The 26,396-nt window shown below is 33.7% G+C and overlaps 3 protein-coding genes across 3 annotated transcripts; 2 read left to right on the top strand and 1 right to left on the bottom strand.

Moving 5' to 3' along the window:
* The first annotated feature begins 8,828 nt into the window (after window positions 1-8,828).
* On the top strand, window positions 8,829-14,402 carry LOC110995247 (transmembrane protease serine 9). The gene is made up of 6 exons (XM_022262316.2): window positions 8,829-8,996; window positions 11,296-11,473; window positions 12,107-12,223; window positions 12,879-13,045; window positions 13,490-13,641; window positions 14,018-14,402. The coding sequence occupies exons 1-6, from the start codon at window positions 8,933-8,935 to the stop codon at window positions 14,219-14,221; spliced, it is 882 nt and encodes a 293-aa protein (XP_022118008.2). The 5' UTR covers window positions 8,829-8,932; the 3' UTR covers window positions 14,222-14,402.
* Window positions 14,403-14,827: 425 nt separating this feature from the next.
* Window positions 14,828-21,874, bottom strand: LOC110995241 (SET domain-containing protein SmydA-8). Its single transcript, XM_045632906.1, has 6 exons — window positions 21,808-21,874; window positions 20,030-20,060; window positions 19,191-19,375; window positions 18,487-18,612; window positions 17,276-17,398; window positions 14,828-15,934 (listed from the first exon to the last, which is right to left on the bottom strand). Exons 1-6 carry the CDS (start codon window positions 21,819-21,821, stop codon window positions 14,866-14,868), a joined length of 1,548 nt encoding a protein of 515 aa, XP_045488862.1. The 5' UTR covers window positions 21,822-21,874; the 3' UTR covers window positions 14,828-14,865.
* A 924-nt stretch (window positions 21,875-22,798) lies between these two features.
* Window positions 22,799-26,027, top strand: LOC110995248 (SET domain-containing protein SmydA-8). Its single transcript, XM_022262317.2, has 3 exons — window positions 22,799-24,204; window positions 24,363-24,547; window positions 25,844-26,027. Exons 1-3 carry the CDS (start codon window positions 22,905-22,907, stop codon window positions 25,982-25,984), a joined length of 1,626 nt encoding a protein of 541 aa, XP_022118009.2. The 5' UTR covers window positions 22,799-22,904; the 3' UTR covers window positions 25,985-26,027.
* Window positions 26,028-26,396: the final 369 nt, after the last annotated feature.

Genomic DNA, 26,396 nt, shown 5'->3' with positions numbered 1-26,396 from the left:
ATAATTATTCGTATCAGCGAGCTATATAAATAAGTATTATTATGTCAAACTATTATAGATATCGTCAAAAAACCAAACATTATAGAGGCCTAAGAACCTACACTGCAACCCAAATAGAGATGGGTAGGGCACGGAGCCCATTTAAGAAATGGAAGATCGACAAAAGGGGCAGACAAAAAAATCAGACGATCCTATTTAGCCCTATAAAGAAAAATATTTCAGAAAGCAGATATAGAAAACTAAGGGGCAAGAGATTTTGTATATACCTACCTACAAGGAATATATTTATGTTTTTTTTTCTCATTTGACAATTCAATTTTTATCTTTCTCTCCCGTGTCTTGTTAAAATATTTATGTTTATTGGTTTTACAATAAAAAAGTTGTCTAATGAATAAATACGATATACAATCTTTCGCTTATAAATTCATACGATAAGCTTCGAAAGGCATATTCAACAAATTAATACGAGAAAAAGCGACGCAGAGACCTCGGAACTAAATCACGTTTGTTTTTATCAAACTTAAGTGAATATATTCACGAAATAACTTCTTCGAAATTAGTATTGTAAATGTACATTGTTCACTAAATACTCGTAAATAATTTAATTTTCAACGAATAGTTTTGTAATTGGCCATATTTTAGGTTATTTCAATTCTCTTTTCGGTGTAAGTCACAGCGCAGTGCAGATACAGCTAATATTCCACAATTGACAATCTATAAAAACTTATGATAAAAATAATGCAAGGAAACGAAGAGAACATCACTAAACTAACATGTACATGGTTAGGCACATGAGTCTCTAAACCACTTACCAAGTTGCAGACCGTTGTTACAACAGGGAAGTATTGTTTTTTTTATGAAGGCTTATGATAAGCGATATCGCCGCCCATAGACACTTATATTGACAGAGAGTAGACATGCTTGGAAGTGCGTTGCCGTCCTGTTGATAATTGGTACGCTCTTTTTCAATGTCGAATTGGGACGGAAAACCATCAGTGAGCCGCTGGTTCCACATAGTAGTAGTACGCGGCAAAACTTCCTTGAAAAGCGCTTACTTCTGGAACGACGAACGTTTAGATGATACGGGTGGAAGTACGTATTCTGCCTCGACTTCCGATGAGGAAACTCATCACGACCCTTAGCAATGAGCAATCATCGGAGAAGTAAATTATTTAAGGTCCTTCAAGAAAAGAGCGTACCAATTCTTAAAAGGCCGGCAACGCACTCGCGAGCCCTCTGGCATTGAGAGTGTCCATGGGCGGCGGTATCACTTAACATCAGGTGAGCTTCCTGCCCGTTTGCCCCCTGTTCTATAAAAAAAAGTTACAACGAAATGAGGAAACGCCTTGATTCACTTACTAGATCAATAGAATAAAAAACTGAACGCATTTATCAACGTTGACGTCATTCGCCTTATCAATAAAATATAAATCCAGCGTCACTTTACCATATAAAAATTCAAGATTCACCTGCCAACAGTATCTTTTGATGAGCACATTGACAGTTTGGTCTAATACTGAATTAATCACGCCCGTGTATTACCATTCAAACCAAAAACGACTTTAATTAATTGTATTAAAGTTCACTTTTCTCTATTGAAAATTTTCGAACATTGACGAATAACTCCCGCTTACAGGACATAAAAATGGGCATATTTTAAATTTTAAGAGCCTCGCCGCTTGTCAACTGAAAAACAACCTGTTATTTTGGATTCCATATAAATATGATAGGACAAAGTTTTTATTGAATATACAAGATTATGCGTTGTTTGACATGACAGCTGAGTTTTTGCAGCTACTCCCGTCTTGGATTTAACCGATTACATTATATACTTTTTGCTGGTATTGTATAAAAGTTTGGCATCGTCAATATTACTTGAAATTTACATCGACGAAGTTAGACATTTAATTCAACATAAATCTTTTATTAAAGATATTAAATCATTTATTTACAAAAGCTTGATCAACGCTCGGCATAATACACATTATAAAGAGAAAAAAAAACAGCGATTTAAAAATTAAATAAATGCCAGGAAAGCAACTATCAAAGCATTATCCAGGATCTTTATAAAAATAAAAATTAAAAATTACTGGTAATTTATGTTGTAATCTGTAAGTATACGATACATAACTGACTTTCGTAAACAGTTGGTCTTGGATTGAGGAATTTGGAATAATTGGGTTTGCCTTGTATTTATTTATTAACACAACATAATTTAATGACAAGCAACTGGCGGCCTTATCGCTTTAGAGCGATTTCTTCCAGACAACCACTGATATTATTATACTGATATGTATTGTGTGATGAAGAGGTCTGAAATAGCAAAAGCGTTATATTATTGTTGTGTTTATGTTTTAACTGGAAATTGTTGGTGTTAAAAAAACTTAAATAATCACGTTCCAAGTAGACTAAATGTTTAATATTCGATTACCCAATATCACGGTTGAAGCAGAAAATTTGCATTTTTCCATGGATAAAATCTGGGTCAAGCGTTATTATGTTAATTCTTATCGAGTCACGGCTTTAAACAAAATATGCTCGTACCTTAAAATTTAAGTGATTTTGAAAAATATTTTTTTTATTTAAATGTTTATAGACGTATGTAGATATTGAGTCAAGTCAAGACTCTACCGAAGTATTTCCGAACCAATTCGACTTAGGGTCCTTCAAGAAAAGAGCGTACAAATTCTTAAAAGGCTGGCAACGCACTCGCGAGCATCCAGAGTGTCCATGGGCGGCGGTATCACTTAACATCAGGTGAGCCTCCTGCCCGTTTGCCCCCTGTTCTATAAAAAAAAATATTCTCATCGCATAAGTCTGCATTGTTTCTTTAAATGTTTACATTACAGAAATGTGTGTGTGATATACACAACAAACAACAAAAAAAAACAACTTAAAAGCGTCAACACACGGCCCTAAAATCAATGGGCGTCGTAGAAAATGACTTTCATTATTTTCACTAACGCGTCATAAGAACTAGAAAAATGGGGTAAGCCAAAAAATCGTCTATAACATCATTTTTACGTATTTATTGGAGTGCTTGCAGTTTATTAAAACTGCCAGTTTCTAACGGTCCACTCCATAGTTGAAGTTAGCCGCCCAGACTAGTAGTGCGTAGAGTGCGTAAATTTGGATAATTTCTGCGTCATGTTTTTTTAAAATCTTACAAGACTATATTTAATTACGTTTATTTATTAGCAAAGTGATAAGAATATTATAGTTAAAGGTTATTTGTGAAAAGATTTGTCATTGGTAACAGTTTATCAGTTATCAAAGATAAGATATATTATGTTCTAGGCTATTCTATTTTCTATTTCCATTTTCTAATAAATACTTCCTTATTTATGGTTCAAGTTTAACCTCATTCAAGTTTTATGAGTAAATAATTAAAAAAACCAAAATCATTAAATCACATTACAATCATTTTTATTCAAAGTTTTGATTAGACACGGCTACACATCAAAGTTCTCTTGGACTGGTCGAAAGTTCTTAGCTGATAGAGTCATACTGCTAACTCACGCCCTTAGAAAACGCATTTAAATTTGCTTAAAAATGTAAACAATGTAAGTAAATATGGATGAATGTATATTTTTATTTTATTAAAAAAACCTTGTTTCGGATCCAAGTTGTCGGGGTACACTACGTCGAGTGTCGAATACTCGGATCCGAGAACTAGTGATGGCAATGGTTTGAAAAAAATAACGAAACGCTCTGAAGAATGGCCCTACTCCACTCGGATCCGAGAAAAGAGCACTTAATGTGTTACCCTCACACTTTGAAATCGATTTTAGTTTAGTTTTTTGTAATTCTTTCTTTTTTGTAATGTTGGTTTTGTTTAAAAATTGTTTCGATTGATATTTGTATGTGCTCTAAATGAATGTCATGTTTGTCTCTAATTGCTCGTCACATTCAAAATTGTATTTTGTGTTTGTTTTTACCAATGTATCAGTGTGCCGACCGTTGGCAAACTTTATCAATAAAAAAAATGTGTTAAAAGGCTCGCGAGCCTTGTTGCTTTCTGGCAATGTGAGTATAGTAGTAGTCCATGGGTATCTCTTAAAATCAGGTGATCCTCCTGCCCTCTGCGTATGCATATAAAAATAATAATATACATTCTCACATAGGTATTTTTAAACATTCATATTTAATTAATCAAAATTCGCCATAGATAGTTTTTTTTAATAGGGTTTTCAGCGATTACTTTGTATTCATTCTTTAAGCATTCAATGTAACTTAACTTTTATTATTGATTAGATCAACTCTAACGGCTATGACAAGTTTTTGACACACGCGAGTAACTATTAGCATTAGATTCCGACTCAGCATCTGAGGATTAAGTACCAAAAACAGTTAAGGTCCTTGATATCAGATAACTAAAATAATATTAACCTATTTTGCCACTTTGATTTCAGCAAGAAATATGGTAATAGAATCTTTATTTCTCTTACAGCTTTCAAATTACAAATAAACTGTAAGTTTCCTGGGTCATCGAGGTGCTTTTAATAATAGGGGATTAGTTCTACTCTATATTAATAGAGTAGTTTCCGAATCATCATCGAAATCATCGGGTGTTACTCCGATGATTTAGGTAATCGCCACTCTAACACTAAGAAATCCTGAGTGAGCAAACTGTACAGCCTTGGATCGTACAGAAACCTTTATATATATATAATTAATCTTATTGAAATGACTACTAACAGTTACACAACACAATTAGTAATTTAACTAATAACACACTACAATAAGGGGTCAGTTTTAGATAAATAGTCGTTTAGATTAAGGTCGTAGTGAGCATAGAAAATACCATTAATTTACATCCATGCGCTGACATTGTCCCAATTCTCTGCCCTTAGCCATGACAATGTAACAGATTCGTAACTCATTATTCACAGCGCATCGATGGACATTATATAATGTGTACCGCTGACCTTTACGCTTGAACATGGAACAATTGACAGTTGCATCGCTTTTAAAAATAAACAATGATTCCATATTTAAATTCAATGACATTACCGTGAAAATACATCTTTAGTCTGTGTTACGTTGCTACGGCAACAGTACGAGTACGCAATGAAAACAATTGGCGGTTTTTTTTACGTCATACACATTTTGCTTTTAAGGGCATGTCTTTTTATTATCAGGTGAACTATGGTGAGATTCCAGTGGAGGTCTAATTTCACATATTTTTGTTATTTTTTGTTGTATAATATTACAAACGCATTATTTTGTATTTATCTCAAACACTGTTTTATTGGTTATATTGTTTTGTAATGTAAAATAATCTACGATTTCGATATTTGTTAATATGTGAAGAACATGTATACTAACAATACAATAATAGACCTGTGTAGTAATTTTATTCTGGTAGTACATTGTCTACACATAAAATGATTTAAGAATAAGTGTGGAGTTTCCTGCCCATTCTTCTCCACACGAAACAACCTTTTGGAAGGGGCAACTAGAATCATCTTTATATTTTATTTAATGTTCAAAACTGCCATTATAATAAACGATTTGATTATTAGATTTTTTGATTTTGGTCGACTTTTTGGGTCTGAGGCAAGTAAGTCAAGATGTTTGATGTTGTTGTGATGTTTGTCTCGAGATGAGCCTATACACGCTGTTGACTTTGGGTCTATGGCAAGATAGTTTCTTCACGATATTTTCCTTCAACATTCGGTTGAATATTAAATGCGCACACAGAAAGTCCATTGGTGTCCAGCTGAAGATCGAAATTACGACTTCAGGGGATGAGAGTCGCAAGTTAAAGCCACAAGGACAGCTACTCTATCCCCTAGTCATCATCATCATCATCATCACTTAAGGTATATTTCTGTTCGTGAATTTGTCACAATTTGATGATACGTCATGTGGGCGCACCCGCATCGCTACGACTTCAGACTTCAAAGCAGACACAGGCCTTCGAGTGACCTTTGCCGTCTTATCGCTGCCATACGAAATCCTTTCCGCTTTCCATTTCCGTGTGTATATCTTAAGGACGATAATGTGTTGAAATGATAATCTATAAATAGGCAAATAGGATGACAATAAGCAAATCGTTGGTGGAATGTATTTACTTTTAGAAGTGTCGTGTAGTTTAGTGTAGTAGTGAAGTTTTTAAGTACGAACTAGCGTCTTTATAACAGTTATATTTGATTAATGTTAGATGTACAGTATTGGGCTCAGCTTAAGAGACGAATTCTGGGGCTACTCGGCGTAGTTTTTGAAAAAAAAAATTATAAAATTGTTACGGATGAAACGTCACGAAGATGTGCAGCGTTTTTGCCGAAGAAAAGGAGAGAGCGATTGAGACCGTTTAAGCGAGAGTGAGAAAGGGAGATCGAGAAAAAAACACGCGCTATTGCACCCAATATAATAAACGCAATTTTTATTATAGATAAATAGACATATTTAACAATGTAGCTTGTCAATGTTTATCACACTCATTCGTTATTATGAACATAAAAATTACTGATTCTAATAGGCATGTGTTGGCAATCATAAAACTAAAACTATAAACATTTTTTAAATCAAAGTATTTTTAAAGCGTTAAACTAGTGCCTTTGTCTGCTTGTTTGACTTATAATTACTTATCTTTTTTAATTTCTGGGTACTGTGTCTCCATAAGGACACACAACAGCTAGGAACGCACTCTTCTTACGCCCGAACCCAATAATGAATCCAAAACGACTGTCACGGTCTGATCTCAGATTGAAAACAATCAATCAATCTCCTACTTGCATCCTAATAACCAAACCCTACGAACACAATCCATGTTTGGCGACGGATAGAATGCAATCTCGCTCTTTACACTCAAAAGCTTGCAAAAAACAAATAGCTTTTTAATTATAAGTAAGTAAGTTAAAATCTTAAGATAGGATATTGGCACAGTTCAACTGTCATTTTCAAACAAACTTCTATCCACATACACTGATCGGACATACCACGGATAGCTTGTAACGACAGATGGCTATTACAATCCGTCGAATGGTAATAGGCACACTTTTATCAACATTTGGGTTAAGATATTTATCTCAGATGCTTAAAAATGGATTGAGATAGGTTTGGGCGTTAGTGTATTCATGAACTTGTTTAACCGACTTGAAAAATCATAGAAAATTCGACGTGTTTAATTTAAATTTTATTCCTATTGAGAAATCTCAATGATGTCTTTGAATCTCGTATCTAATACTTCTTCGTCCTAAGTAGGCCAAGATGCTTCTGTTCTACTTTGCTATGCACTTGGCCGAGTAATGTGTTGTGGAAGTAATCAGTATTAGGGTAACCATACTTTTTTACGATAAATTAATTAAATGTCAACAAAAATGTTTTTGATGCAAAAGACTTTTATCTCATGTCATAATCTCAATTAGTAATAATTGACACTGTTCAGTTAGGGTACTCTTGCATTTAATTATATATATATTAACGCCAAAATCGAAATCTTCTTTGCAAACTTCATTACTTGATATAAACATAGTCATAACATTTATTACTAACAAAAACACGCACACAGGAACCCATATTAACAATGAAAAGGATACTAAATACATTACATATACAAATATATACCAAATGAAAGTAATATCATCAAATCAGTATCAAGAGGTTTTGAAAAAAAAATTGACAATTTAAACATTATTGTTATGTATTTTATCATTATTCTAAATAAAGCAACGATTACAATTTTTCTACTCTTTAAACATATTAGGGACGACATAGTAACTGCATATTTTGACGAACGTCTAGAACGTTAGAATTTATTACCTCTCTTTTCGCGGACACATTATGACATTGGTGAAACAGGCAGTACCAATCTTTATTGTCGCTTTACCTTTTATTTCATAGAATATTTACAATATTTATTTTTTATATAATTAATACTATGCACAATATAATTTCCGTAGACATACAGTGGTTTTTTTTGTATAATAAAATGTTTTGCAAATATTCTAATTCATTATGACATATTCACCCTAGTCCAGTGCATTTGACATTGTAGAGAAATATTTCGATAATGTATTGTCATTTATGTGTAATGAGTGGTTCCGCGACTCTTATCAGCTTATCAACCGAGGCTGCGACGAACCTGACAATGAATATTAATAGAGATGACTCTTTTCATCTATCGATATCGATAGATTTGAGTACTTTTATTTTGATTTTTTTCAATTAATTTCGTTCCAGTAATAGCGTACTTAGTGAATTAAACGTTTTCTTACGCAGCCTGCCGCAGGGCCGAATTGATTATAAATATATTTTATAATTAAAACAAATATTATTTATTTAAGCAGACATTCGTAAACCAACAGTGGGATATTAAGATTTTGTTCTCGGGGTTCTTTGTTTAATTATAGTTTACACAATATTATACTCTCTGCAGATGTCGATATTGTTATATTGATATACGATTGTATTCCTCCAGTCAACTTAATCAAAAATTTATCATTGTTAATGCTTGCTCACCTGATGTTATCGTAGCTGATAACGCCCTCTATGGACACTATGCCAAGGCACTCGCGAGTGCGTTACCGGCCTTCTAAGAATTGTTACATTTCCTGAAGGACACTAAGACTACTAGGTTCAGAAATACTTTAGCGGGCAGCTGGTTCCACATTTTGTGTTGCACGACAAAAACTACCTTAATAATGTTCAGTTGTTTAACGTTCTATTCAACAAGCTGTTGCAATTTACCTTTTTTTCAAACTATCGATAACTATGCGCTCGCGCAACTCACTAGCACCTTATAGGGGTGAGGCCTTCATACTTCAGAAGGATTATTTCAAATCATAGAATCCTTTAAATATTTAACGTTTGACAATCGGACGCATAGTATCATTGTATGTCTGTAACGTATGCCATCCTAAAAGGAAGGAAATATATAGTCATACACTGCAGTAGCATTATCAGATAATAGGAAAAACTTGTGAACATGGGTCGTGTTATTTTGTGTGTTTTGTTTGTGATTTTCGATTTTGGATTGTGTTATATTAATCGTAAGTATGATAATTATTATACATCTAAGAGACTTCTGATATTCAGATTAAAACATTACATTGACTTATATTTTGTAGAGATCTTTGATTCCAACATACAAATAAATATAGTATTTAAAATTTTCTTAAACTATATAATATTAATTATTTATAGCGAGGAAATGATACCAGCATTTAAGGTACATTGTCACAGGGTACCAAAATTTTAAATTTATTTTAATTTAATTTTAAATTGATTTTTAATTGATTATTACTTTATAGGTTAAAAAAATTGTCAATTCTGTATATTTGTTGTTAATGTTACATGAATAGAATGTTGCGAAGGATTATGTTATATATATAATTCCTTTTTTTATTATACGCTTTTCCTACTTTATAATGAGGATCTCTTATCGTTTATTTATATTTTGATTTACGTGTCTTCTATTAAGTATATGGCTCAATTTACGCCTAGGTGAACAGACCCACAAACCAAACTATGTTTATATGACTATATATGACTGAAGAATTCGACTTAATTTGATTATTTTTTTTTAAATTATAATTTGAGACTTTTAAGACTGTAATTTTAACGGTTAGATTTTTTAAAATGTTTTATGGTGAAAGAAAATTTTGATACATTTGTATCAATTGTAGACAATAAATAAAAAAGACTATTAACAATATTGATTTCATTTCAAAATAATAGCTAATTTATATTGAATTATTTTAAAATATTCTCGGTTCGATGTGGTAAATGCATACTTACAGTATTTTCGTGATTAATATAAACTTTTTAGACCCATTCATTGTCATTACATATTCTGTTCTTACTAATACATGATGCATGCACTATTATATGAATTGTTTGAAAAAAATATATAATTACAATAATACGTCTTGCCTTATAATTATAATTACCTACAAGAGTAACTCTTAGTGCACGTGCAGAATAAAAATCAGTCTTATTCCACTGTTTAAAAATTTATATTTACATCACAGCGCAAATACAATTTGACAGCAGAGATAACAGAAATTATATATGGCTATGACTTCCGAATTCCGGCTTTATGTGCATGACAGGAGGCTAATTTGATGTTAACTGATACCGCCGCCCATAGACAGTCAGTATTGCCGCAAGTGCGTTGCCGTCCTTTTAAGAATTGGTGCGCTCGGTGTGTCCATAAGCAGCGGTATCACTTAACATCAGATGAGCCTCCTGCCCGTTTCCCTCCTGTTTTATAAAAGAAAACGTTTATGGTGCAGCTTATCACAATTATCAGCTATTATTTTGGGTCCATGTTTTGACGATGGTTATTATGGAGGCTTTTGCATTCATTTGCAGCTTGCATGCTTTATGATGTTATTGCTCCAAATTGTCTTTGGGCGGCAAGATGATTTTTAGTTCCTTCCAAAAAGCTTTTAGGTCTATCGGGTCTTGTCTATGTGCGCTATATGCCCACCATTTTAATTAACAGTGCAGTTAGACTGAAGGTGTTTTTTGAAGAATACCATTTTGAAACCATGAAACTATATGTAAATGGTGATATAACTATATATTTAATATTCGAAGATCATCATAAAATATCAAGGAGAATATTCAGACTGCAAAATTAATTTGAATTACCTTATTAATACCTTAACTTTACAAATAATTAGAACTAAATTAAATCTTTTTGAATCAAGTATTGATGTAAGTCGTGCCGAAGCGTAGTTGAGATGTTCAATCTAGGAATGGCAGGAAGTTTCTATACTTGGAAATTTCATTTACTAATGGAAATAGATTATATGATCGTAATTGAACGACATCGTAGTTTGCAAAGAAAAATCAAACGAAAACTTTTCTTACGATACCTGTTTTAACGATAACATATATAATGATTGAGTTCTATAGATTTTTTTAGAGTTTAGGCACTTTAGCCTATGGCGTCCGCATATGACTAACTTTAGCAGTCTAGTCCCTGTGGAGACAAATGAAGAAAATTAAAATAAAGCAATGGCACTACAACCTATTTAGGTCTGGGCCTTATATATCTGTATAAGTTTTAAGATCAATTCATTTTAATAGGCAAGTAGGTGATCAGCCTCCTCTGTCTGACACACGCCATCAACTAAGGCATGTCGGTTTCCTCACGTTGTTCTCCTACGCCGGTTGAGCGAATGTTAAACGCGTACATAGAAAGTCCATTGATGCACAGCCGGGGATCGAACCTTCGACCTCAGCGATGAGAATTACATGGTGAGGCCACTATGCCAACACTGCTGAGTGCTGGATTCTTTAAATAACTGGTTTATATTATTTGTTTTTGGTTATTTACAGTGGCAGATATAGAATGCGGTGCCCAAACCTATAGGAATGCACGTATTGTGGGTGGTACAAGCAGTCAGCCAGCTGAGTTCCCATGGGCTGCCAGCATCTGGAGACAAGGCACCCACCAGTGTGGTGCCACAGTCATAAGTGATCGTTGGTTGATCACAGCTGGGCATTGTGTTTGCAAGTAAGATCGTTTATATACAAAATAACAGGGAATTGGAATGCGTTATATTTGCGTACAATTGTAATTATATTCAAAAAGTTATGTACTATATAGCTTCGATTCCCTGCTTCAATGATTAAGATGATGATCTTCAGTAATTTTAAAACGTGTAAAATAATAAATATTATAGTCTAGAATAATTTCGTTGGCATAAACGTAGTAGGATCCAAAGTTCTGTCACAGGCACTTTATTTTTAAATTTCGAACATGACTTATTGAAATATATTGCATTCTATTTTTGAATTTGACTATTTTTTAAAACAATCACTTTCCGCACATGTCCATAGATAATTCCACAATGAAAGAAATATAAATTACTATTAATATATTTCACTTGTTTTTTTTTTAAATTAAATATTCATATAGGGTTATATTATGTTGTGTAATATTGCTAACAAAAACGATATTAACAATTAAAAATAACTCAGTAAGGATGTAGCACAATATATTCGTACGTATATTATTTAAATACAATTATGTATTTTATTAAAAATATTACAATCACAAAGTGGTTGCGTTTAGTTGCAAAAATTTTAAAAATGTTCTATTACAATAACAGTTCTTATCACACTTAGAACAATTCTCACATTTCAGTGTATTCGATGCCTTTTATAAGGCAAAACAGCTGACAGCTGTCGTTGGCTTCACAGACATATCTACTTCGGATAGAAACGAAGCGTTATCAAGCATAGTACCACATCCCGACTACAGGTAAGTATTGTACAATAGTGCGGTCTGCATTAATATTGACTCTTTGTTTACTCTACTTGTCTATAAGGCAGTAAAGATGCATGTTCACTCTGAACACAGGTGACTAAAATTGAGACGGCTAATGGCGACGTGTATCTCGCTCATATATAAACATATTAATATTAGGTTACTCATGTAAATCATTTTTTTTTGTAATGAGAAATAACGTTTAAATATTTGTTATTTATAGGCTCCCATTGTTACTAGACATTTCAATCTAGTCCAAAAGACTTTTATGAACTAATTCCACTTAGGTTCCTTCAATACATGAGCATACCGATTCTGAAAAGGCTGGCGATCCCTATGTCGGTATCTGGGTATATGGGTGGCGGTATCACTTCAGATGAGCCTTGCCTTGTTGTATGAATTATATTTTGTAGTATTTAGCTTCCCGTTCGAATATTCTTTCATTACATTGAAATCCACGTCTAAGGATAAATTAACGCCAACTATGGTGACCGTACTGGATATGGATATGGCGGGATGCCATACTTTGCACAAGTCTCGATTTTGAATGTTACTTAAAATCAATGAACCAGACGCATAAATTTGTAGACTCTTAGATTGGTTAGAAAATTAAGAATTGTATAATAGAGAGATTTTTCTATATTTTTAGATGCAAGAAGAAGACTAACGATGTTGCCTTACTGAAAACAATTCGTCAGCTAATATGGAGTAGTTCCATTCGACCTGCATGTCTACCACAACCTTTAGATTCAGACTACAGCGGACAGTTGGCTACGGTAGCTGGTTGGGGCTTTACTCACGAAGATAGGGGTATAGGTAAGTTTGAAATCACGGTCAATCATTTTGAAAATAGATTTAAAAAAAACGTATAAGATGGAGGTTTTTAGTTCAATCTGTACGTATGTAGACTTCAAAGCATGTGTATTAAATTTCTCGATACTTTTTTTAAAAATAGGTATATTCTTAATTGTAACATATGCATGTTTAAGTTGCATCAATCGTTTTAGTACTTTTTGATATATCATTTGATAGGGATCACTGATCGTACTGAGGCGTAGGTTTTAAGATTCTTTTTTAACGTTTATTAGCATTGTCAAGTACCTAATATTAGCGCCATTTATAGCTTCAAATTTTGTTTAATGATCACTACAACGTCATACCTTGAAACGCGCTTACATCTCTTCCTTATCCACTAATATTCTTCCACAAAACTTAACAAAAAAAAGTTTCAACTTTATTGTTAATTGCATATTGTTCTAGGCGAGAGGCCCAATGTTCTTCAAAAGACTGACGTTCTAGTTGTTGACAACGATGTCTGCAACGATTGGTATAAATCCCAGGGTAGCAAAGTTCGCATAATTGGTACTCAAATGTGTGCAGGACACGAGACTGGTGGTAAAGATTCTTGTTGGGTGAGTAGACTATTTAATAATTTAGGGACCCCACCATGAGCATGTTTATTCTGTAATAAGTAATAGTAAGCAGCTGCAGCAATCTGAGGCCATGCCATAAGGCCAATCCATAGATCAAGGGCTAAGACATAAATTGCGTCCTTCCTTCCAAGTACTTTCTTAAGCTTAAAAATCAACAATGGTACTGCAACCTTTTAAAGACTGGGCCTCAGATTTCAGTTTGTGATATTTTTCTTCTGAATGGCAAGTAGGTGATCAACGTTCTGTGCCTGTCATTAAAAAAAATACAATAAAGAGATGGCAGTGGTCAATTTGGTTCTAAGAGCCTATTTTAGAGATTCGCTAAGTACTAAGTGACCCCTACCATTTATTTCAGGCTGACAGCGGCGGCCCACTGATGACTAAAAATGAAAATGGTCACACTACGCTCATAGGAGTTGTTTCAACTGGTAGTGGATGCGCAAGAGCAAAGATGCCTGGTATCTATACAAGAGTATCTCGATACACAGAATGGATACAGGCAAGTGTTAGTGAAGACACATCACGTTCTAGTTTAAGATGGTTTTCGGGAGCACATTAGACCTAGATCTGTTGTAGCTCTACAAATACTATATTATCTAGTGTAGTGAGGTAACACTCAAAAAAGAGCAAGGGTTGGCAACGTTCCATGGGCAGCGGTATGGCCAGCCTCTATGCTCGTTTTCTCCCCAAGCCGGTTTTATTTTACTCAATAGCGATTTTAAGTTTCATTTAGTCTCTTCAATTTTATTTATTTATTTAATTATAAGTAATCTAACAGCTTATACTTACACATATTATAATACAAAATACTAAGACAATACAGAGAGCCAAAACAGATTACATATATAACAATTTATGTATAAAAAACAAAAGAATAAAATTAAAAAACTGAAATTTGACATTTAAAAGCAACAAATAATACTAAGAATTTAAAACTACTACTTAAAAAAAAATTCGTAGTCCTATTGTTTTTTTTTGTCGAAAAGATTTAGTATAAAAAGAAATCTCTTTTGTAGTAGCAGTATTTAGTTTATCATAATTCTTTATAAATTTTGTTAATTTTGTGATATTTTAGACAATTTTACTATTCACACCTTGTTGACTATTTAAGTGTTCTATGTTATAGTTAAGTTGTAAAATTTATTTTAAAATAGAAAAACTGTGATACTAATCTTAAGTATATTTATTGTTAAAAATAAATAGTTAAAAAGTAACATTATTTTGCTTACAAAACACCTTAAATTCCTTATCACTCCCTTCAATTACCGAAAACAGCATCCTACCAGACGACTCTCCAAGATCGTCACTTAGTGCGCTTAAAGCTATTTCTATTGCATCTTTCGCCTCTTTTAAAAGCGCATCACGTGTTTTTAAACAACTTTTAACCTTTTTAGATTTTAGTACTAAAGCTGAGTGTAATTCATGATGTAAAACTGAGTTGTATAAACTCAATCTAGCGTTTCCTGGGTCCAAAGTTTTAGTGATAAAAATAAGATCTTTACACATTTTGATTTTCTTGTCCAAAATATCTTCCGTTGAATAGCTAGGTTGTCTACCATATAACTGAACGAGTGAGTGTTTTATTGAATATAGATGATAATGATTCGGATGCAGGAACATTGTTAGTCTGCATAGAATATTTTCTAACATTGGTACAGCACCTCCCATCATTAAAACTCCATCAACCTCTTCCCCCATTTGAGAAATTATCGCATTGACATGCGAATTGCCAACTTTTACTTTACATTTACTGCAAGCCCAGTCTGTTTCATCATCTAAAGGGTCTTCTGGTAGATGTATCCCATCACATTGTTCCTTTCCATCACCCATGCACTTCATAGCACTTAGATATGTCCCTAACTCTGTGGGGTCAGTACATCTAAGGCATTTACATGAAAAATATTTTGTCTCCTGTAAATGTTGCCGTCTTGCTTGAGTTCCCCATAAAGCGTGACTATACATTGTGGCTATATGCTGGCCCTTTAAAATCGGCACAACTACTTTGACACAAATTTTTAGGTTATTTTCAATTTTGAATGTATGTTTTGTGTTCGGTACACAGCTATGTTCCATGACACTTGTTTTTGCGTACAATCCGTTTAACTCCGATCCATCGGGCAGACGTATTTCTAGTGCGTTCGTATCAATTATACCACAAATTGTATGTAATAGTTCCTTTGAGGCATGGGGAAGGTATTTCGTCTTGATATCACCGTCCAGTTTTGAGATGAAATTGGTTATAAGATAGTCGACTATAAATTCGTCCGCCTCACTGAAATATTAAGAAACAAATGTTAAAAAATATATGTTATAGAATTTTTATTTTAGCTGAAACAAAGTCTAGTTAAATTGATTTTGAATTATTACTTTCGAAATGTTAAAGCCTCGTAAATGATTTTTCGAGTATAACAAATTTTAATATAATATTGAAATAAAAATAAAACAGCTCTGGTAGTATATACATGTCTACAATAAAGCCTAATGTTAGGGAAGAGATTTGAAATTAATAAAATTAGACTATCTAGTAATAATTTATATAAAGTTATGTTTGTTTTTCATCTATTGACAAACGTAACTACTAACCTCCCATGCAACAACATTATCCAGAAATTTCCAAGAACACGGTGTAAAATTTAAGCAAGAAAATTGTACGTAGACGATTATAAGTAGTAAAAACTAGGTCTGAAAACAACGTGCATAGAATCGGGAATTCCTGGTCTGAGATCTGACAGAAATTTGTAATATCCATTTCATCTTAAGTGGATTGGTTTGACCGCAAATAGTCCATTATCTCGGATATGATAAAATCTCAGTTTAACCAAATTGTGATTACTAAAGATGGTAATTTTCCCAATTCCCCTGGGCATGGCTCGGATTATTGCGTAAATACAATTTTCGGCCCCACCTGGGGTTTAAATACAAGTACGGCGGCGCTCATATTGATAGTAGAAAAAACGGTTGCTCTACAGACATTTAGATGTAAGCCTCAGATTTCTGCATCTGTGTTTTTTTCTAATATGCAAATTTTATCAGCCTTCTGTGCCTGACAAATGCCATCGACTCTTTAGCTCTAAGAAATGCCTCACTGTTTTTCTTCACCGTACGAACCAATATTTAATAAGCTTATAGACAGTAGATATAAGTTTTTACAGTGCGGATTGAACACACGATATCAGAGTTGTGAGGCGAACGCTCAAGCCACTGGCCATCACATATAACGAACACAAAGATAATGATTATAATGAAATATATTACTTATAATCTTGTCTCGTGTAATATCACTGACTCGGCAAAGCTTCTTGTCATATAAATACGGGTTATTTCGAATTAATCAATTAGTGCACGTTGATCTTAAATGCTAAACAGTGGAAAAATTAGAATGCGAGAACATAGTGTCTTCCCCTTAATAGAGACAGTAAGTGAGTGAGACACTTATATTAATAATTAGGTTAGACTTAAGTGAATATAAGTGTATTAAACAAAATAAAAAATGTATTGTTTTACCAAATAAATATTATTATTCGTACTCTTATTAGATAAAATGTTTGGTCAAGCAGTTTTTAGTGTGAGAATATAGAATATTATACATATATATATATAAGTATATATTTACTCATAAGCCTCAGTGCCAGGTGCTCTACTCTCCATATGTGATTGCATGTCCATCACCAGCTTCCATCTCTCAGGATCAATATTTTTTAGAAGCAAACAGCGGAGTGGCAGAAGTGCGTCATGTCTGAAATTAGGCATCAACAAGAACTTTAAGACTTTTTATTATATTAAATTAGAAAATTTTCTTTAAATCACTTGAGTAACTTTAAATAAATGTTTTGTAACTAATTTATCGCTTTCTATAACAATTTTCAAATTGCAAATTGCGCTGATGATTCTGAAAAAAAATACTACTATATAATTTATACCTGCTGCTGAGTTTCATGAGACATCGAAGAAGAATAGTTTATTTCAAAGCAGGTTTTTGCAGAGCACCACCACTATGTTGATCCAGCCCACTGAAGTAATTCCGAGCCAATTCGACTTAGGGTCCTTCAAGAAAAGACCGTACCAATTCTTAATAGAAAGGCATTGCACTCGCGAGCCCTCTGGCTTTAAGAGTGTCCATGGGCGGTTATATCATTTAACATTGCTTTGCTTTACTTTGTTTCACGTTCCTCAAATCAATACTAATTATGCTAAAAACTCAGTTTTGTATCGCGCTGCCCGGACATACAATGACCACTATTTGGGCCTTGACTTGTTTGGGTTATCGCGGAATGTGGTTAAAAAATTTATTAGGAATATCCACAGCGCAAAATCACACACATCATGAGCACACCCCACATACACACCATCACGTACATACCCACACTTTTATATCATCACACAACACAACTAATTTAAGCTTAGTTAAATAAATTAAATTAAAACACAATTAGTCAAATGTATTAAATAATTTTTGTTTGTTTGTTCCCTTTTTTAAATCTTTTTATTGTTAAATATATCATGTATTCCATATTTGGCTATATTCTTAGTGTATTTGTATGTCATTATGTATAATTTATGTTAGCTGTAGGAGTACTAAATAAATAAATAAATAAACATCAGGTGAGCCTCCTGCTCGTTTGCCCCCTGTTCTATAAAAAAACGCTACCCATTGAAGTATTTCCGAATCAATCCGACTTAGCGTCATTCAAGAACAGCATACCTCTCGCTTACATACCTACAGCTCTTGTTAAAAGGCCGGCAACGCACTCGCGACCCTTCAGGCATTGAGAGTGTCCATGGGTGCGGTATCACTTCAGATGGGGTAACATAAAAAGAACTTACCTGTAGTATTCAGCCATATTATCCAAAACGCAGTGCGGCCTTGAACTCAGTATGTGACACTCCACGCCATGATGTCTTGGGTCTGTGAGCCCCGGACAGTTGCCAGAACACACTGGCCAGCCGCATCTGAAATTATGAAATAAACCTGCAGTTCTTATGAATTTCTTTATTATGGTAAGGGATCCCTTTTTAAAGTAGTATTTTTGAGAACCTGAAGTTTAGCGATACCGCCGCCCATGGACATTCTCAATGTTAGATGCCTACGCACTCGTTGCCCTTTTAAAATTAATTAATTCATTTTAATTGACTCTATTACTCAAATTTTAAGAAAGCGCAGACAGAATTCATACAACTGTATTTTAAACCTAAATTATTTTAGGCAATTTACTATAAAAATAAAATTAATTATAATTATAATATATTTTATAAGACTCACACACTTTAAAAGCTTGATCACTTTCGATATAAATTAATTTCCATTACTGTATTACTATACATATTAATTTCAACAAAAATCTTACAATACATCCTTCCTTGTTTTTTAAAAAAAATTGTTATCTCTCACTTTTTTTTATTCCTATATTTTTTTTCATTATTGTTATTTTGTTTCTGTGCGTGGGTTTTGTTAGTAATATATGTCTATATCATTTCTATAACGATTATTAGACAGATTGTTACTTCTGGAGGCTAAATAATATACTGACTTGGAACATCGTTCACCAACATCCGTAAAGATAGGCTTATAGCAGCCCACACAAGGCATTTTAGATTCCGGGTCAGCCATTGCTTTGGGACCAAATACAATTGGAGACTCTTCTATCACTATATCGCCTGGTGACAAGTCTCTTGATGCTACCAGGTACCTTCCTAGATCTTCCGAGGCGTGGATCTGCGTAATTTTTATAATAATATTCATATATGAGCAGTGCTGGCCTAGTTGCTGCAGCATGCAACTCTCATCCCTGAGGTCGTAGGTTGGAACCTCTGCTATCCACCAATGTACTTTCTTTCTATGTGCGCACTAAACAAAGCTCAAGTGCCTTCTACAATACAAGTAGATGGTCAGCCTTCTATGGCTGACACAGACCATCAACTGTTTGGGACTAACTCAGACTCTAAGGGCTCATGCCCACGAGACGGTTTTTCGCTGGAACTAGGCCCAGGTCTACGTCCCTGGCGCCGTCTCTCCGCTCAACCGGGCACGGTGCTCGCCGCATCTACGCCCTGTGCGCAGTGGAGTATGGTACAGTGTGAAACCGGGTCGTGTACAACCCGTCTCGAGGGCATGAGCCCTTAGAGTCTGAGTTAGTCCCAAAAAGTTGATGGTCTGTGTCATACATAGGAGGCTGACCACCTACTTGTATTGTAGAAGGCACTTGATCTTTGCTTCGAAGGCTCCTGACTTGTACACGAGATCGTGAATACAATTGTTTAAAGCGCCATCTATTATTTTTATAATAGACCAGATGGTCGCAATAAGCGCAACAGTTTAGTAGTTTTAGTTGAAGTATCCTAGATGGCGTAAATACCAATATTTGCTTACCTCATACGGTAATTTTATTGAGTCCATAGTTCTGAAAATGTATAATAAAATTACATAAATACAATATACAAAAAATTATAGCTTTATATCTAGAAGTAGAATACGAAGTGATATTTTTCTTATGGAAATCTTTAAAATTTTAAATAACGCCATTGTTAAACATATTGTTTAAAAATGGCGTTATTAACCAAATTACTGTACATAGAAGCAGCTGAAACCTGGTGCTTCCTAGATTTTTTATTTCGTTCTTATACTAACAAAGTTAAAACAAAAGGTCAGTTTTGGTGGCTTGCCAAAGTCTGGAATAGTACCGCTTATATTATCAGCAAGAAACTACTTCAGAACATTTTCGAATCACATAAATCAATTAAAATACAAAAAATTAAAAGTTATATCGTTAAAATTCTCTACAAAAAACTGGGTATGTTTTTACGTTTTTTTATATACTAAGTTGTAAAGACTCTTAAAATTATAGCTACCGAAATATCAAATTATTATGGTAAAGATTTTATTATTGTCTTGAAATTTTAGCCAACCACATAGCCGTTGAAACTGTCTATAATTAAAATAATATTTTAAAACGGATAAATATAAAACTAAAATAAATTTAAAAAGTTTATTCCTGTGGCAGTGTGCCTTTAAAGCTGATAATTCCTCGCTGTTTGCGATACTTATTCGTAGAAACCACCAGGTATGGGGTCACCGATACTATCTACCAGGCGCCAATAGATATCTCCAGTAGTGCCTGGGCTATTGGTGACTAACGTCCTATCAATCTCTTTTCCAAAGGGAACATAATCAAAGTTGAAAGAACGACATACAGTTTTGCCGTTAACGATATTTAATTCTCGCTGTAAAAGTTAAATTAAATATAGCTCTTGTGGTTTGTAAAAACTATATGCGAATCCGTTAAATATTTTATATAAAATAACAACCAATAAATAAAAAAGATATGAATACAACTTTAACTAAGATGTACTTCAGTACATCCTGTCTAACTGACCCTGTCCGGGAGAACACCTCCTCCAACTTTTTCCACCCTAATTTATTTTGTGCCATCGTCATCCAAATTCTTTTTTTTTTCATTAGTATGCAAAAAATATTATAATACCCTATATTTGTGTGTTGTACATATAAAACGTAATTTAAAATCTCACTACCAATAATACACACTATTTTAGTATACACTTGATTTAATGCTCCATTGCTCTAAATCACGATTCCAGCGTTTAAATTTAAACCTAGATGTTAGATAATCATATTACAATTGTATTAGACAAGTCTTCGTTTTCGGGGTTCATATAAGATTTAGTTAATTTATATATTTATAATAATAAATAACTGTTACTTTATTTTGTACTCTGTAGTTTTGGTAAATAACGAAATAGATAAAAAAGCATTCAATATGTTTATACAAATATAATTGCACTGAAAATAATTTTGCAATTATCAAACATTTATCACTATAAAGACACAAATATTTTTATCACTATAAATCATACAGGAACAATTTAATCCTTTAGAATGGTATTACCTAATGTGATCTAATCAATAGACAATTTATTTACATACCCAGAGTCGTTGATTAAATATTTCTACTGGCAACGTAAATATGTTACCTAATGTCAGATTAAACGACTCATTTAAAGAGTATACCTATTTTAACTTCGATTTTAAAATAGATTAAGTCTCGGTTAAGCATTGATGAACGACTCTGAGTATACGTAACTGCCATTTGAACAATTGAAAGATTCGCGAATCTTGATTATTTTACTCACTTGGTGATAATCATAAATCAATATCACAAGGTGCGCGCGCGCACTGTAAGCTTTCCAGCTGAAAACTGAACGGTCAGTGATTTAATGGCATCATTTCGGAATTGCGTAATTCATTAAGAATTTCGTGTTTAGTCTAATTTCATTGATAGATTTTTTAGTTACTAAATGAAATGGAATTATTAATATAATGAATTCGTCCTTATTGTGTACCTTCAACACTTTTTTTTAAAGAACAGGGGGCAAACGGGCAGGAGGCTCACTTGATGTTAAGTGAAACCCCCGCCCATGGACACTCTTGATACTAGAGGGCTCGCGAGTGCGGCCTTTTAAGAATTCTCTTTTCTTGAAGGACCCTAATAATGAATTTTTAATAACGACATAATGACAATTATGTCGTTTATAAAACAACATACAAATGTCTTAAAACTCAATCTTATTAATTTATCTCTAATACATTTATTTTACACATTTTTCTAGTAAACAAACACAAGAAACATATTCATAGTCATTTTTTACTTTCGGGAAGTGAGGACCAACGTCGATTATAATCGTCCTCTTAACAGAGGAGCAATACAATTGACGTTTTATGCAGATAGATGCATTAAATGACGTTTATGACAGTCTTCATGTCTTCAGGCATAACATGCTGCAGTCATTGCTGTTCCGTCACAAATAATAACAATATATTAAAGTGTATATTAATTGTAATTGTAAATCAAGTTTATTATCGTTTTCTCGTAATTTTATTGTATGATTTATTTTCTATTTTATCATTGTAATGTTTCCTTTAAATTCTCTGCACACTTGCGAGTCGTTAGTTCTGTTTGTATGTTTCGTTAGTTGGCATTTTTAAAATAAATAAAAATTAAATTATTCATTAAAATTAATTTAGCAATTTTTTAAGTTTTACGTAACACATTTGATAAACTATACAAAGTTGATGGATTAACATTTAAACCGAGAACGACTTTTGAAATATTCCAATTTTTGGCAGTCGTCCGAGATGTTACATTTAGTTCGTTGTGATAATTACTCGTGTCTATTTCTATCGAGTATTGTGTCAGAGACGGAGCCGAGCACTCGCTCTAATCTCGACTATGGATAACAAAAAGAGGAAAATGCCCGCCTGTGAAGTATGCCAGCAGCCGGCAAACCAAACATGTGGTGGATGCAAATCCGTCTTCTATTGCTCAAGAAATCATCAGAAGACCGCATGGAAAGAACACAAATTCCAATGCCGCCTATTCGAAATCCAATTTTCAAATACCGCTGGTCGATATTTGGTAGCTACCAGGGACATAAAGCAAGGAGAAATTATACTAAGAGAAAAGGCTGCCGTAAGTGGACCAAGAACGGCATGTACTGCTCATTGCCTTTCCTGTAATAAAAAGTTGGAACCCATGAATGTAGATGAAACGTTAGATTATTACAAATGCTCAGGATGTTACTGGCCTATGTGTGGCCTTAAATGTGAGAAGTCCAGTGTACATGAAGAGGAATGTAAGCTTATGTCAAGTAATAACTATAAAAGCACTATCTCATACAAAAATCCTGAGAAAGCAGAGGCAGCATACTGTGTAATAGCGCCTTTGAGAATGCTCTTACTGAAAACATCAAATCCAGAACAATACAACAGTCTTATGAGTCTTGAATCACATGTAGAGAAGAGAATTAATACACAACTGTATTCCATTCTGAAAACCAATCTTGTTACGTTCATTGTTCAAGTGCTCAAACTCCCATTTGACGAGGACACCATATTGAAGGTGGCAGGAATATTGGATACGAATTCGTTTGATGTGAGATCGCCGGATGGTGTAAGTAGATTCAGAGCAATTTATGCTACAGCTGCAATGATAAACCATAATTGTACGCCTAATACTAGACATATCTATTTAGGTGACGATTATACGTTGGCATTGATCGCAACTGTACCAATTGCAAAGGGAGAGACGCTGACAGCAACGTACACCCAAGTCTTATTGAGTACATTAGATAGAAGAAAACATTTATATACAGCCAAGTACTTTCATTGTGACTGCGAGAGGTGTAAAGATGAAACTGAATTTGACACTTATCTTGGAAGTATTTACTGTTCGTTATGCGCCAAGGGTAAAGTAGAAAAGAAACCTATGATGCTCTCCACCGATCCCTTAAACGAAACAGCACCTTGGAAGTGTGGAAATTGCGGCCATTGTGTTGAAAGTCGCCAAATGTTTTGGGGGAACAATGCTTTGAAACAAGATCTGAATAAAATGAATAAGAAAAGGCCTGAGGACTATGAGACATTTATCAAAACATATAGCCATACTTTACATCAAAAAAACCATTTGGTTGTACAAGCAAAACTTGCATTGATGCAGATTTATGGTAGTTACGAAGGCTATGGTCTATCAGGTAAGATGGTTTTTAAAATACGTATTAAATATAATTCGTAAAAAATCTCTTTTCAAAACAGCTTAAAAAATTGAAATAAGAAGTCAAATGTGGACTATTAGTGAACTATGTAAATAAAACATTAGGCAGAAAATACTGACATTGATTAAAAATTTCAGAACTATCGGATGAGTTACTAGAAAGAAAGGTAGAGATATGCCATGAACTACTAGAAATAGCAGATAAATTGGAGCCAGGGTGGTCCAAGTTCAGAGGCTCTATACTTCTAGAACTCCAGGGTGCTATGGTGATGCAGACTAAACGAGATTTTGAAGCGGATAAGATTACAAAAAGTGGCGCTCAGGTGTGTATAAATATATCAGCTATATCATTGAGGAAAACAATAAAATTGTGAAACACTAAAACGTAATAATAATAATTTATTTATTCAAGCAGACTACCCTAAGTTCATATGGTTATTTTAGTATTTAAAACTAAGCTAAGCTTAAAAAAGGCACATGAAGACCATTGCGAGGCCCCATGTAATGGCAATCCAGCTATTAAAATTCTAATAGTTTTATTAATATCGGTAATATAATAATAGAAACGAGCCAGCTTCAATAACAACGAGTCTATCATATGCCCCATAGAAAGTATCGTAAGCAGCCTAGATGTTTGGTACTGAAATAAACTCTATTTCATTTCCGCTTTAGATCCGTATTTTATTAGGAGCTGAAGTCACTATCCTGATAGTAATGATAAGTGTGGGTAGTGACTAGTGACCCACTTTTCAAAAATGTTATCATTTTCATGTCAATCGTCTTATAGAAAAATGTTTAGCAATAATTGAGAAGTCTTAAAATAGTTTCCCAACGTTGGGCCCACGCCCCACAGGGGGCAAATTGATTGTTAAGGGGACAACTAGAAGATGGACTTTTTGCTTTATATTTTTTTATTTACATACTGTTTCGTTAAAGTTATCATTTAAGTTTCTTATGCAAACGTTTAAATTTTAACATTATGTATGTTACAAATGGATTTTAGGCAATGTTGGGCATGGAAGGTTGTGAAACACTGCCTTAGAATGGGATTCAGATACGATGCAGAACTATGGCTGCCATATGTCAACATCCATTACATTGTTGACGTACGGAAGATAGAATTGGCACAGTTTATCCTTAGTACTTTTTAAATATATAAGTTTTAAGAATGGATATAATATAATGATAGAACTACTAGTTATGGAAAAATATCGGTTGTCTGTAAAGTCTGTTTACTGACGTTAGATGAACGTGACAATGTCATAATAAAATACTGATAGAATTGTTGCATATTTTTTTTATTTAATTTAATTTGTTTGATAGATATTTTATATGGATATAGAGGAGGTAAATGGAAATCACTATTAAATTGATCAAGTAACATTTATGTGTACGCATAAATACCATTATGTCAATTTTTTAACGAACCAATGCTGCCGAACGCGGAAGATAATTGTGCCTCTTTGCTCTCGCTTGCACTTCAAGCCTTAAATGGAACGCCTCAGAGCGAGGTAACGCCGCATACGTCATGCTTTTTCGTGCGTGCAGTCGGCTCCATCGAAGTATAATACGTAGTCACGTTAAAAATGTTTTCTTAAATATTGTGTTAATGATTCCAGGAGCAATTAATGGAGAGTATGGTTTTACTTCAAGAAGCCGTGAATATTTTGAAAGTTGAACCACATATGAAAGACGCTTTGGAGGAGAAGGTTCAAGAATTGTCAATGTTATTAGAAACAACGTCGATTGAATGTAGTTGAAAAAAAAAGCTGTTTTATTCAATTTAATTTATGTAATACAAGATTATACAGACCAAGTATTTTTTCTTAAATACACATTTATAATAAAAATAATTATACGAGGTATAAAATACTGCGATACGTATTATAACTGGCAATAATATAATTTAATAATATTGATTGCTACTAAAATTTAATGTTAACAGAAATCATCTTCATCATTCTTAGGTCTGGGCCTCAGACTTCTGTGTCTGTTTCATAATCATTTATCTATCTAATAGGCAAGTAGGTGATCAGCTTCCTGTGTTTGACACACACCGTCAAGTTTTTAGGTCTAAGACAGCACGGTTCCTCACGATGTTTTCCTCCACCCTTCGACCAAATTTTAAATGCGTATATTTAGAGAAAATCTATTAGCGCCTGCCGGGGATCG

The sequence above is a fragment of the Pieris rapae genome, chromosome 21, assembly GCF_905147795.1.
Source record: "Pieris rapae chromosome 21, ilPieRapa1.1, whole genome shotgun sequence".
Lineage (NCBI taxonomy): Eukaryota > Metazoa > Arthropoda > Insecta > Lepidoptera > Pieridae > Pieris > Pieris rapae.
The sequence above is the reverse complement of the archived record's forward strand: the minus strand, read 5'-3'. Positions and strand labels throughout refer to the sequence as shown.